This window comes from Lampetra fluviatilis, chromosome 34 (assembly GCF_964198595.1).
Source record: "Lampetra fluviatilis chromosome 34, kcLamFluv1.1, whole genome shotgun sequence".
In the NCBI taxonomy this organism is placed as follows: domain Eukaryota; kingdom Metazoa; phylum Chordata; class Hyperoartia; order Petromyzontiformes; family Petromyzontidae; genus Lampetra; species Lampetra fluviatilis.
Genome location: NC_136308.1, coordinates 8,646,052 through 8,658,298, shown reverse-complemented (window position 1 = coordinate 8,658,298; position 12,247 = coordinate 8,646,052). Strand labels below are relative to the sequence as shown.

At 47.4% G+C, this 12,247-nt stretch overlaps 1 protein-coding gene across 1 annotated transcript; it reads left to right on the top strand.

Annotated features, from left to right (window-relative positions):
* The first annotated feature begins 4,898 nt into the window (after positions 1-4,898).
* Positions 4,899-11,483, top strand: LOC144944400 (uncharacterized). Its single transcript, XM_078872538.1, has 3 exons — positions 4,899-5,115; positions 8,053-8,598; positions 10,550-11,483. The coding sequence occupies exons 1-3, from the start codon at positions 5,072-5,074 to the stop codon at positions 11,481-11,483; spliced, it is 1,524 nt and encodes a 507-aa protein (XP_078728664.1). The 5' UTR covers positions 4,899-5,071.
* Positions 11,484-12,247: the final 764 nt, after the last annotated feature.

Below are 12,247 nucleotides of genomic sequence, written 5' to 3'. Positions count from 1 at the left end.
TTTTACACTTTTCCATCTCCAGTTAAGTTCTGGGGTGGGTGCCGCTTGCCCCTTTGTAAACAACATCGCAGCAAAGCTGATAACAAGGCAGTGACAATTGTTGAAGAGCAAGCTGCAGGGATCCCATTAGGCTTAGCCTAAACCCAAACAAATAGTGTTGGCAGACACATAGGGGTGCATTAATAATAATTGACGGTCCTCTATGTGAATCTGTTTGCTGTGTAGGTCATGTTTTTTTTATCTACTTCACCATGCTGGTTCGTGGGGGCCCGAGGGGCTGGTTAATGCATCCCTCATCACCGATGTTCGCCGTTCCTGGGGGAAAAAAAATCAGGATGTTGGTTTCAGAGTCCAATGCGATAACCACTGCACCACTGCCCCATCACACGTATATATATTTTAAACGTGAAGCCCCCAAGCCTCTACATGCCGTTTTTGTCATGCGGGTTGTTTTACCATACTTCACCGCTCTGTTCAGTGCAGGTTAGTGAATGGGGTGGTGGTGGTGGTGGTGGCAAAACTGGTCCATAGATAACTTTCCATAGCATAGAATTGGACCGTGACAATTAAAATGAACATGCCAATGTCTCTTATGAAGAACTTTTGAATCAGTGTTTATTACTATGGCATGGTTCATGGGGTCATGAATTTAAATTAGAGAAAAAGTGTGCGAAGCAGCATGGTGCGGAATACTTTTAATGTCATTGACAGAGGAAAGCGTAGATTCGGGAACGTACACGATTTAATGACATCATCCAAACTCTTAAGAACAGTGTGTGGGCTTGGGCAGGACACGCCGCTAGAAGGGATGACGAGTCACGGTGGCGAAATGTTGACTACCTCGCCTGGTATATCGGAAGTCGTGGATTAAATCCCGACCCTGACGCCTGCTGTATATTCGGAGTTTGCGTGCCTCTCGCCCCGTGGTCGCGTGGATTTTTCTCCGGGTCCTCCGGTTTTTCCTTCCACATTTAGAAACACGCGTTGAAAGTATTTGGCTGCTATACATTTCCACGTGATGAGACACTAAGTTGAGCTATTGTTTCGATTTAAAGCTTTCGTGACTGCAGGAATTCATCTTCTTGGTTCTTTCGGTAAAGTCACGTAGAAGGGAAATAATAAAAATAAAACATAATAGAATACAATTCTCACGACGTTTCGGCTACAACGCAAGCAGCCGTCCTCAGGTGAAGAACAGGTCTGTCGGAAAGACAGCGTCTGAATTCAGTCTTTCCGACAGCCCTGTTCTTCACCTGAGGACGGCTGCTTGCGTTGTGGCCGAAACGTCGTGAGAATTGTATTTTATTATGTTTAATTTTTATTATTTTATTATTTCCCTTCTACGTGACTTTACCGAAAGAACCAAGAAGTTAAGCTATCGTTGTGGCCAGGTCACTTCTGAAAAAAAGAGCCACGTAGCTCAGTGGGCATTGCCTGCTAGAATAAATGTGTAGTTGTATTTATGTTTGCTTTAATTATTTGGTGACCTTGTTGTAACGTTCTGAGCCGCCCCTACTGGACAAATGTGAAAAAAAATGCTTTATAGCTCATCGGATTCCTCCGGTACAAATATTCTGATTCTGGCGACATGTAGTGATGAGGTCAGTCTTGACGCTCAGGTGCAGGATGGATTGCTGCGTGGCGGGATCAAGGTGAAGGTTGCTTGCGAAAGCCTTCATCCAGCAGTGGAGTTATCATGGCTGACGATGATGAGTCTAGAATGTCAAGGGCCAGCAGGTTCACCACGAAGTGTGCTCACCACTGCACCCAAACGCCGCCTATGATATCCATCCATACAGTATATAAAAGCCGTGTTAAAACGAAATAATAAAAAAAGTTAGATTTACACACAGTGCCCGCAACTGATTTTTCATCATCATCATCGGGTAAAAAAAAAACATCCCTCAAATTTTGAAATGTGGCCACTTGTGAAATTCATTTTGAAACCCTTCCGTTTCAAAGGAGCTTGCAATCGCGAGAAGCTGCCTCCATTTTCCCGTGCGGTCTTCGAGACAGAAAGTAGTGCCCCTGTGACGTCAGCACGTCGAGCGTGCTGGAGGGGGGGGGTGACCCCACCCCACCCACCTCGCAAGCCACAACGTGCTATTCACGAATACCAGCGAGAAAACCAAAGAATATGGTATTCACGAAGTCTGCAATCGTCATCACTCACGAAAGCAATTTGCTGCTCAAATGGGCATTGAGTTGGTGTTCAGCTCCTGTTTGTTTGTTTGTTTTTTACAGCGCTAAGTGAATGGTGGGAATTCCACATTGCTATGGCAGGGGCAGGTCTGGAATTAATTGTGGATTTCTCTGCTGTAGTAAAAAATATTTTAAAAAGTGGTTTCCCCGCTCCATTTGAGCCATGCGGCTACGACACTCGTGTCTCCCGGTTGCAGCACTGAGCCGTGTTATTGTGGTGGGGGCAAGTGTGTCCGTAGGAAAACCACTGTTGATATCGCCAAAATGTGGTACCAATTGTATCGACCCGAAAGGGATGATGGGCTGAGGCAACCCCCAATCAGGATTTGAATTCGCAAACCTTACGATTGCAAGCCACTGGCTTTAGCCCGCGTAGCCACCTGGCCGGTTAGAGAGTCATTAAGGAAAAATACCAACTATGTGAACCAGATACATTTCTATTGTTCATTTATAATTATCGCTTACTGTAGTTTACAATTGTTATTTTTACGTGGATTTTAGTTTTGGGGGTGATTAAACTTTTTCTGTTGAAAATAAGATGTTCATACGGGTCTAGCACAGTGTTCTTAACTAATCTTCAGAGGGAGAGGCTACTTTCATCGATAAGACATCAGTGTGAAGCAAGGCCGTAGCCATGGAGTTAACATTGGGGGGGACCAAATCTAAATTTGAAAACGAATTTCCTGCATAAAATATTAAAACATTCACTAATACATAGGATGGACTTTTTCTTTATTTTTTACAATAATATCCAATAATGTATTGTATTACATTGCTTTTTTTTTTCTTGTTTCACTGTATGTAATGGCAGAGATGAGGGATTAATAAAGTACAACCATAACCACAATAATATAAACAGAAATCTATCTCATAGCAATATATTGGGGGGGGGCATTTTGAGCCAATTTGAATATTGGGGGGGATGTGTGGATGTGGCCCCCCCAATATCTATTATAATAACGGCCTTGTGAAGGCTGCCACACATTTGAAACCATTGGGGGTTTGACAGCAGCACGATGTGTTTGTGTCCTGTTGGGGGCCGCACTAAAGGCCACCAGAGGCTGCCAGTGGCCCGCGGGCCTTGGGATGAAGAACACCGTTCTAGAAACTTCCCAAAACATTCTCAGTGAATGTGTTTAGGAACGATTCGCCCCTCCTGTAAAATACATTGAGATGCTGTTACCTTCAGTCAAACTCCAAGTGATCCCCTGCTCAAATCAACACTGAGGTCGCGCTCAACTCCCGTTAACAGCCCTGAGCCAGTGGTGCCAACTCCACAGTCATATGGCGGGCGCGGGTTTATCCATTAGAACGGTTGGCTACGTACGGTGCGAAAGAAGGTCAACATACACACCACCACGTTTGACTTGTTCATTGTCACGGAGTGATCACTCATCAGATGCTGGATACATTTTAAATTGTGTATGTCTTTACAGAACGATATATCTTTTTTAATTGTCCATCGCATTTATGCATGAATCATGCATGCGGTTTGCAGGGTCTGACGCTTGGGAAACCCGACTTCAACTTGGTGGGGTTGACATTGCCTCACTCGGCCAGAGGGTGGTAATGATTTCCAATACAGTATGCACATTGCCTATTGATGGTTCTTAATTGTGCGACGCGTGTGCATTGGGGGCCACAAGTCAGCAGTGAATCCCGGTCAAGTAAGTGTTGTGTTCAGTTAAATCACCAACGGTCGTGCCGTTAATCTATACGATTACATGTTGGGAAATACGACTGATATTGAGTCTTTATGTCATATGCTTTCATTGATATTAAATCAACGCACTAATTGCTGAGGAGTGTGGTGGGTGGTGGTGGTGGTGCAATGGTTAGGGCACTACGATGTGATCCGAGATCTTGGGTGCCCCCATTCACTAAACCCGCACTGATCAGTGTGGTGAAATATGGTCAAACAGCCCCCATGATCATCCAACAGCGGATGGACACATTTACGGGAATTATTTTCCAATGTTGATGAAACTGTCAATGGCAATTACGTCACATCTAAATGTTGAGTGATATGAATGATATGTGCACATGTACAATCACTATCCATGTTCAAAACCCTGCTTATCTTCTGAGATGTGACGAGAATAGGTGCAATCTTTGTGAACTGATGATGTGCATGCCACTCATAACTGGATCATATCTCTAAATGTTGGGATAATGCCACTTACAGCTGAGTCATGTATGAAAGTGTGAGATTAAACCACTGATAAATGGCTCGTAAATCTCAATGTTGGGCCGTAGTACAAATATCACGATGATGAATCGTGGTATTAGATTATGTAATTAACACCTAAATCGTGTCTCTCAGTGCTGGCCCATATTACAGATAACACGATCAGGCAGCTAGATACAGTATCAGATTGTATCATTGATAACTGGCTCATATTTATCACTGCTGGATTGTGTCGTTGCTAACTTCGACCATGCACCTCCGATTAGCACGGCTGGTTACGTACGGTGCGAAAAAAAGTCCACCATACACTCACGTATCCAGCGCGCGACAGGCGACAATGCCGACAACTGAGTCATCTCTCTGAATGTCGCCCAATAACCGGCTCACATCACAGTAATAATAATCTCCCCGGTGAGGCCGCGGGGGGCTACGCCACTCGAAACTCACTTTACGCACTGACCCAAAACCCGACCGTGGGTGCCCCCCTCCGTGGCTGCTTCTTATTCGTATTCATCCTCCTCCTCTCGTTGTTGTTGTTGTTGTCCCAGCGTGTGGTTGCCACGCCGCTGGTGCCATCTCGTGGCTGCGTGTGACCAAGCGGGCCCCCCCCTCTCTCTCTGCGTGCCCCCCTCTCCCCGTCTCTCTCCCTTCAATCGGCTCGTGCGCTCGCGACCCGCAAAGATGGCAGCGACTGCGAATGGAGTGGTGGTGGTGGTGGAGTTGAGGTGAGGTGATGAAGCGTTATTGGATTTTTTTTGCCTCGCCTGACCATCGCATGCAAACACGGTATCGATACCCCCCCCCCCCACACACACACCCGAGCCCTTCTCCTTTGCAGGTGCGTCGACTGAAACGTTCATTTGAATCGTTCGCTGGGGGGGGGGGGGTGCAGCATGGGATTGCGCATTTCGTGTGCAGTCATTCACCCTGTTTTGTGATCACCAATTATTATTCTTCTGCCACGGGTATACAGTATTTTTTAGAAGCAGTATATATATATTTTTTTAAATCTGCCTCGGATATGTTCCGTCATTTGATCATATCGTGAATTCGTTTGGCACGTCGCTCGCTGCCCATATAATAAATCAGGTCGTGTGGCCGAGCGTGGTTATAAAATTGCAGAAATTGCGTTGCGGCATTCGTAAAGTCTATTTTCATAAAAAACACAGCAATTGCTGACATTGACATTTTCAATAACGCATTCCAACTGCGTTCGTATGACTGTACATTCCATTGTGTATTACACAAGCTTCGAGGTTTTGTGTTTCCTTTCTTTTCAAAATTAAATTTGGACTGCTAGCATCAAAATAAAAATGCATTTCAATGGTTTAAACATCAATAGTATGAATGCAATAATTAGTGAATAAATACCAGCCCATCTCTTGCAGTCCTCCTGTCACTGCGTGTATTTGATAACAGTAATGGCAATTGATTTCGTGTGCCCATCACAATGATTGATGTTTTTATCTTTCTTAATTCAACACTGTAAACTAAAATGTGATCACCTGAGTATAAAGGACTTTTTGACATACATTGCATAACTATTTAATACATAAACAAACCATTGTACAACTTGCTATTGCATGATAAAAAAATATATACATACAGGATATATAATTTTAAATTTTCATAGTGTATTCTTATTCTTATAAACATGGTTATGATTATATTATGTAATATCCTCGTACTGCTTGAGGCTTTGTACGCTGTTGGTTTTGTTCATCTGTTAACACATGTTTACTGCATTGATTCGTTTGACCCAGGCCTCCATTGAACTCGAGTCAGTTGATATCAATGAACCTTTGCCTGGCTCCGAAGTTATTTATTGCTGATATGGGGGGGTGAAGAGGCATTGGAAGTGCCTAAGCAGCGCACTGCGCAAATAAAGCCGGCCGTTTGAGTTCAATTCCTGGCCACGGCTAACATCTTCCATCAACCTACAGCGACCAGCATGGTGAAGTATGGTCAAACAATCTCCCGCGATCAACACGGTGTGGGGAGGCCATCCAGAAATGTATTGACACGAATATTAATCATTCATTACGAATTCCATATTCATATACAGATTGGGGTGATATTGGAATTGACAACTTCTAGAGCTGTACTTTATAATATACAGAGGAGTGGCTCAGATTAAAAAAAAACGGATAATGCAAACCTTGTGTCAGGCTATTAAACGTGTGTGCCCGCACCTCCAACTTGCACGTTTGGTTACGTACGGTGCGAAAGAAATGCATCTTACATTGCATCGCGCGCTGTCATATGCACTTCTGTGGCTGTCTGGAATGCGCGATATTTGGAAGCCACTGGAGCTATGCACTTGCAAACTTCGATTGAAAAACTAAATCTTGAGAACTGCTTTTTGTGTTAAGTTTGTTGCCCTTCCCCCGCACCTCCGATTACACGGTTGGCTATGTATGGTGCGAAAGAAGTTCAACGTACATAAATACATATTGCTCACCTTCCGTGGAGTGTGTAGAATGTTTGTTATTGTTTGTATTGCCTCTTCTTAAGAGTCACCGGCTTACATTCCCGCTACGTGCTTGAGGTCACTTAGGACCTCGAGTCAATGACCCTTGAAAAGTGAGGAAAATTTAATAATTAATCAGCGCAGGTGTAAAGATGGTTTATTTATTTTATATTTTTGCAAGCATGGCTCATGTCACCTGCACAGCTCATCATCAGTTAACTGGGTTATCAATTTTACGTTTCCTGCAATCACGAAAGCTCCAAATTAGGAGTAATTTAACGTTTGTTAACATTGTTCGGAGAGTGTTTTCGCATTACCGGTAGCTGCATGAAAAACATAATAGGTTTGACCCACACACATGTAGAAACGTCTTTGAATAACTGTAACGCGCTTATATTTTAAACTGAGAAACGAATACAGCTGCCACAGTGGTGTTACGATTAGCAGAAAACTGGACTTGCCATTCTTTGACTTAGACCGTCGTGCCGTTTGTACTTGCTAATGGGAACATTGGCACCTTTCATAGAGTGCAGGCGAAGATGGGAACATTGGCAAGTGCACACACACTTATCGGTTCCTGACTTTCGGAGCTGGTAATCGATTATGAATGCAGTTATCAGTTTAGCGATATCGTTTCACAACCCGAATGTTCGTATACAGATGTGGACGCATTTTTGAATTAGCAGTTCGTACACTGCACTAGAAATCCGGAGACATTAATTTGATTCCGAGGCGTTGCTAGCGATCAGTGGTAAGTGGTATCTAAACCCATCCTGGGTCACACTCCATCTTCACCAACCCCTTATTGTCCAGCGTGGTGAAGTATAGGGAAGCAAGCTCCATGACTCGTATGACATGGGGAGGCATTTTTCGAACAGTGATCGCCAAAGGGCTGGAAATTCCGAATAAATTGTTGAAACTGTCACTGATGTAAATGTTGGGTTACGTCGCTGATACTAGTTCATAGCTAGCTAAATGTTGGGGTAATCTCACTTGTAATTAAGTCGGATATCTAAGCGTTGTATTATATCGCCCACACTGGCTGATGCGGCTGCACGTTGTGTTACATCGCTGATGTACACGCACAGCCCTTTCGTCGACACGCTGCCGGAATAGGATCCCTCCCCTTGATAAAAAAAAAATCGCACGAGCAAATCATTTCGTACTAACTCGCGCAACCTGCACTTCGCAGTGAACCTCCCGCCAACTCTGGCCAAGCGAACGGCGACAAACTCTGCAAAGAAGCCGCGAGGAGCGAGAATAAAACCGCGGACGAAGAACCGGCGGCAACAGCACCAGCAGCAGCAGCAGCCGCACCAACAGCGGCAGCAGTGGCAGCGAAAGATTTGAGCCGCGCCGGCACCGCCGACGGCTCCGTCGACGATGCCGTCGACGCCGGGAAGGGTTGCGCGCCCGCCAAAGCGGACGACGAGTGCGACGTTCTCTTCCTGCGCGACGCCGGTTCGGCGGCCGCCGCGATGATGATGGGTGGCGGCGGCGGCGGCTGCGGCGGTGGCGGTGGCGGTGGCCGGGCGCTCGCCAACTCGGTGGACGCCGTGATCGAGAGCGTGGTCATGGGGACGGGCAGCGTGTCGGTGCACCCGAAGCGGAGGAGGCCCATCCGGGGGCCTGCGCCGCCGCTCTTCGACGACCCGTCGCTGCCCGACGGCTGGGTGAGGAAGCTCAAGCAGAGGAAGGCGGGCCGCTCCGCCGGGAAGTACGATGTGTACATATTCAAGTGAGTGTCCGTGCCGGCCGCGCGGGCGAACTGACGGACGTGCGTGCGTAAACGATGGAACACCCGGTGTTGGGCTTAGGGTTCCGGGCGCATGCCGACGTCCGCGTGTCTGCTGGGCACGTGCACGACGCACGGCCTGTCTGTCGTTCCACCGCTGGATGAGAGGCGTGTGCAGGTCGTGCCGGGGGTACTTAACTGGCGACCAAATCACCTCGAATCTTAACCCCAACCTCGTCAGATTATTGTGAAGCTACGTGGGGCCATCCCTGCGTTTGTGCGGAATGAGGGACTACCGTGCATGGCAGGTGTAATAGGATGTTGCGGTGCTACGCTGCACACAGCAGGTGGGAATGCAGCAAAACCAATTGCCCTGTGCGTCTACGCTCCCACGTGTGTGCTCCCTGCCGTCACCAGACCGCTCTGACTCGTGCGGTGAAGTGTGGTAAAATAACCCCCAATTACCCGCACAGCATGGGGAGGCCCTCATCCAGCAGTGGATTACGCCACAACGCCCCCCCCCCCCCACCTTCCGATCTTTATTTTACAAAATGGGAAAGTTAGCAACCCTGGCAATGTGAGAGCAACTCCGGTGTGAGTTCCCATATCTGTTGCCACCTACGAGGTATACAAAAACGGGACATATCATGGGAAGAAGAATAATATCTCCCAATGCCCCTAGAGGGGAGTGGATATGTTTATGCAGCTGGGTGTTAATGCATTGTGGTGTAGAAACCGGGACTTTGTAGGACATCAACAGTGGATCATGGGACCTTCTTTGCCAGTACCAAAATATGAGAATAGGTTTTTGGCATTTTTATGGCAACAAAACAGGTGTTAAGATGTTAAAACACCAAACTGAAACCTTTTACAAGGAATCATGTCTGCATTAACAACAATACTTGTGGTCAGAATGCAAACAAAAAACATACTCTGATAATAAATGCATTGTCTTTGAAACTGATTGGTCCACACCAGAGACTAGGCTCGAAAGAAAACTGTCCACACCAGAAACTAGACTCTAAAGAAAGCTGTCTCTGGTGTGGACCAATCAGTTTCAAAGACAATGCATATATTATCAGAGTATGTTTTTTGTTTGCATTCTGACTACAAGTATTGAGATTAATGATTCCTTGTAAACGGTTTCAGTTTGGTGTTTTAACATCTTAACACCTGTTTTTTTGCCAGAAAAAGGGGAACACCTATTCTCATCAACAGTGGATGTTTTCCATAATAGAGGTTTTTGGGTTAGGTTGCATAAGTATAAATGTTGATAAACATGCCATCACCCGACACGGACAATTAGTAAGGTTTGTCACGTAAAGAAAACGTGCCAATTCGTTACTAGTACAGAACACTGGTGTGTTGGAGAGTAAACCCACAACATTTACAATTATGTGTTAAGTGGATATTTTGTGAAAAATGTACCGATGACATATGGGTGTGGAATGGTTACAACTGGTTTAGAGCTGTGATCAGGAGTGATCAGGAGTTGAGCACTACCCATAACATGATTCAAAAAACATTTTTTATTCACGTATATAATCAACGTTTGTGTTTACACATATTTTAAAATCATAGTTGCTGAGCACAGGTCCCAAATGCCCAAAATACCAAAATAAAGTTACAATAGATAAGGGTTTAACACGTGGCGATCTAACCCCCCAAAAAATCCTCTATTATGGAGATAAGCGTTAACGCATCTGTTGAATTTAACAATAGTATTACAAGCAATTTGAAAATATATGATGGGAGGAGTGAAGAAGCGTCTTGATAGAAAAGTGTCGTGACCCGCAGTGTGGTGGCTAAACACCGTATGGACGAGGCAAAACAGCCAGTCTGGCAGACCAAGTCCAGGGAAAACTGAAAATTCATGAAAATCTGGAACAGGTGGTAATCCTAGCCCACACCGAGAAAGAAACGCTCACATTATTGTCGTGCACTTTCCTTGCAGCCCTGTGGGAAAGCAGTTTCGCTCCCACGCGGAGCTGCGCGCCTACTTCAGCAAGACGGGAGAGACCACCCTGCAGCCAGAGGACTTTGACTTCACGGTGGCAGGACGCGGGGGCTCCGACGGCAAGGGAAACGGCTCCCTGGCGCGCCCCTTCACGTCCTCCAGCTGCTGGGGCCTGGGGCGGGGCAGAGGCCGGGGCAGAGGCCGGGGCAGGGGCCGGGGAAGGGGCAGGGGGCGAGGAGGTCGGGCGCTGACGGACGCCGCGGGCCACGGCTTCGCGAGGGGAAGGGGCAGGCCCCGTAACGACCAGCAGGGCGGCCCGTACGTGAAGAGCATCGTCGTGAAGCTGCCCTTCTCACTGGCCGTCGCGGCGGCGGCGGAGCCGGGCCCGGCGGGATCGGCGGACAGCGCCGCTGTCGTTCCAGTCAAACGGAAGCGCGGGCGGCCCAAGTTGAACAGGGATCCTTCGCCGACGCCCGTTCCGCCGCCAAAGAAGCCGAGGTTGGAGAACGCGGCGCCGGCCGAGGGCAAGCGGGCGGTGGACGGGAAGCCGATCGCCTCTTCCTCTGAGGTTTCTCTCAAAGCGGCGGCCGTCGTCGCCGCTGCTGCTGCTGCCACCGCGCAGGTCCCCGCGGCGGGAAAGCCTCAGGAGAGCAGGCCGCCAGGGAGCAGGCCAGAGTCTGGCACCCACCCGAAGGTCAAGCTCAAGTTCTACAAGCAGAGGTGCAAGAACAACTCGGCTGAGAAGCTCAAGAACAAGGAGGAGTCCGCGCAGCCGAAGGTGCTGTCCATTTTAGTGAAGGAGCCTGCGACGGTCGACGAGAAGTCACAGACGCCGCTGCCAGAGGAGAATAAAGTGTCGGCGTGCGCCGTCGTTAAAGAGCAGCCAACGCAGTCGACGGTTGTGGTGGCAGACAGCAGCTCATCGACATAACGACGAGCGCGGGGAGGGCAGCGATGCGTGAGGCGACCGTGAGTGTCTGCGTTCGCCCGGCGAAACTAACCGGCAGGATTTTTTCAATCAAAACTCGTTCGTGGAAGGAAAAAAACACACAAACATCCACAAGGACGAGCTGGTGATCGGTGGATGAACTTATCCCGGCTGATTGCCATAAGTCGTGCGGCGGAGCACGTGGCTCTAGGCGGCACATTCGCCACCACAGTCCCAAGACATTCTGAACCCGGCCTGGCAGATTTCCCACGTTGGGCTTGCTCCAGAGCGCACTGACAAAGAGTAGACGTTACGACTTCTTTACGTTGCTATCATCAGGCCTACATGCCTCATCAGGACTTGCATCTTAATAATTTATTTTCACTCGTGAAGCAGTTGGTTTTCTTTCCCTGCGAAGCCGTTTCCATTGTTGTTTCTGCCGCTCATGAGTCACAGGGTGGCACGTTTTTTTGGAAATGTCCGCGGGTGATGTAAAGTCATTGCCAGTGTAAAATATTGGTGGATGCGGGGGTTATCAGTGTTGAGGGGTCATTACATGGTCGGTAGAGTTTTTCACATTTTAATTTCACAGCACCTGGCTTGAGCATTACCCTCTAGTTGGTTCAGGTGTTTGCAGTTGTAGGCATTTTAGTTATGCACAATGTCTGGCAACCACTTTGTAATCACGTGGAATGTGCTGCCTACTCTTTCCACATTTAATCACCTTAATTAGTAAAAATATTGTTGTTCTATTGTTCAAGTTCGGG

What these genes read in the sequence shown, in the direction of transcription:
- LOC144944400 (XM_078872538.1), top strand. Translation starts at nt 5,072, where the DNA reads ATGGCAGCGACTGCGAATGGAGTGGTGGTGGTGGTGGAGTTGAG. An exon ending in GTGGTGGTGGTGGAGTTGAG is followed by an intron (nt 5,116 to 8,052) that starts GTGAGGTGATGA and finishes TGCACTTCGCAG; the next exon opens with TGAACCTCCCGCCAACTCTG. An exon ending in TACGATGTGTACATATTCAA is followed by an intron (nt 8,599 to 10,549) that starts GTGAGTGTCCGT and finishes CTTTCCTTGCAG; the next exon opens with CCCTGTGGGAAAGCAGTTTC.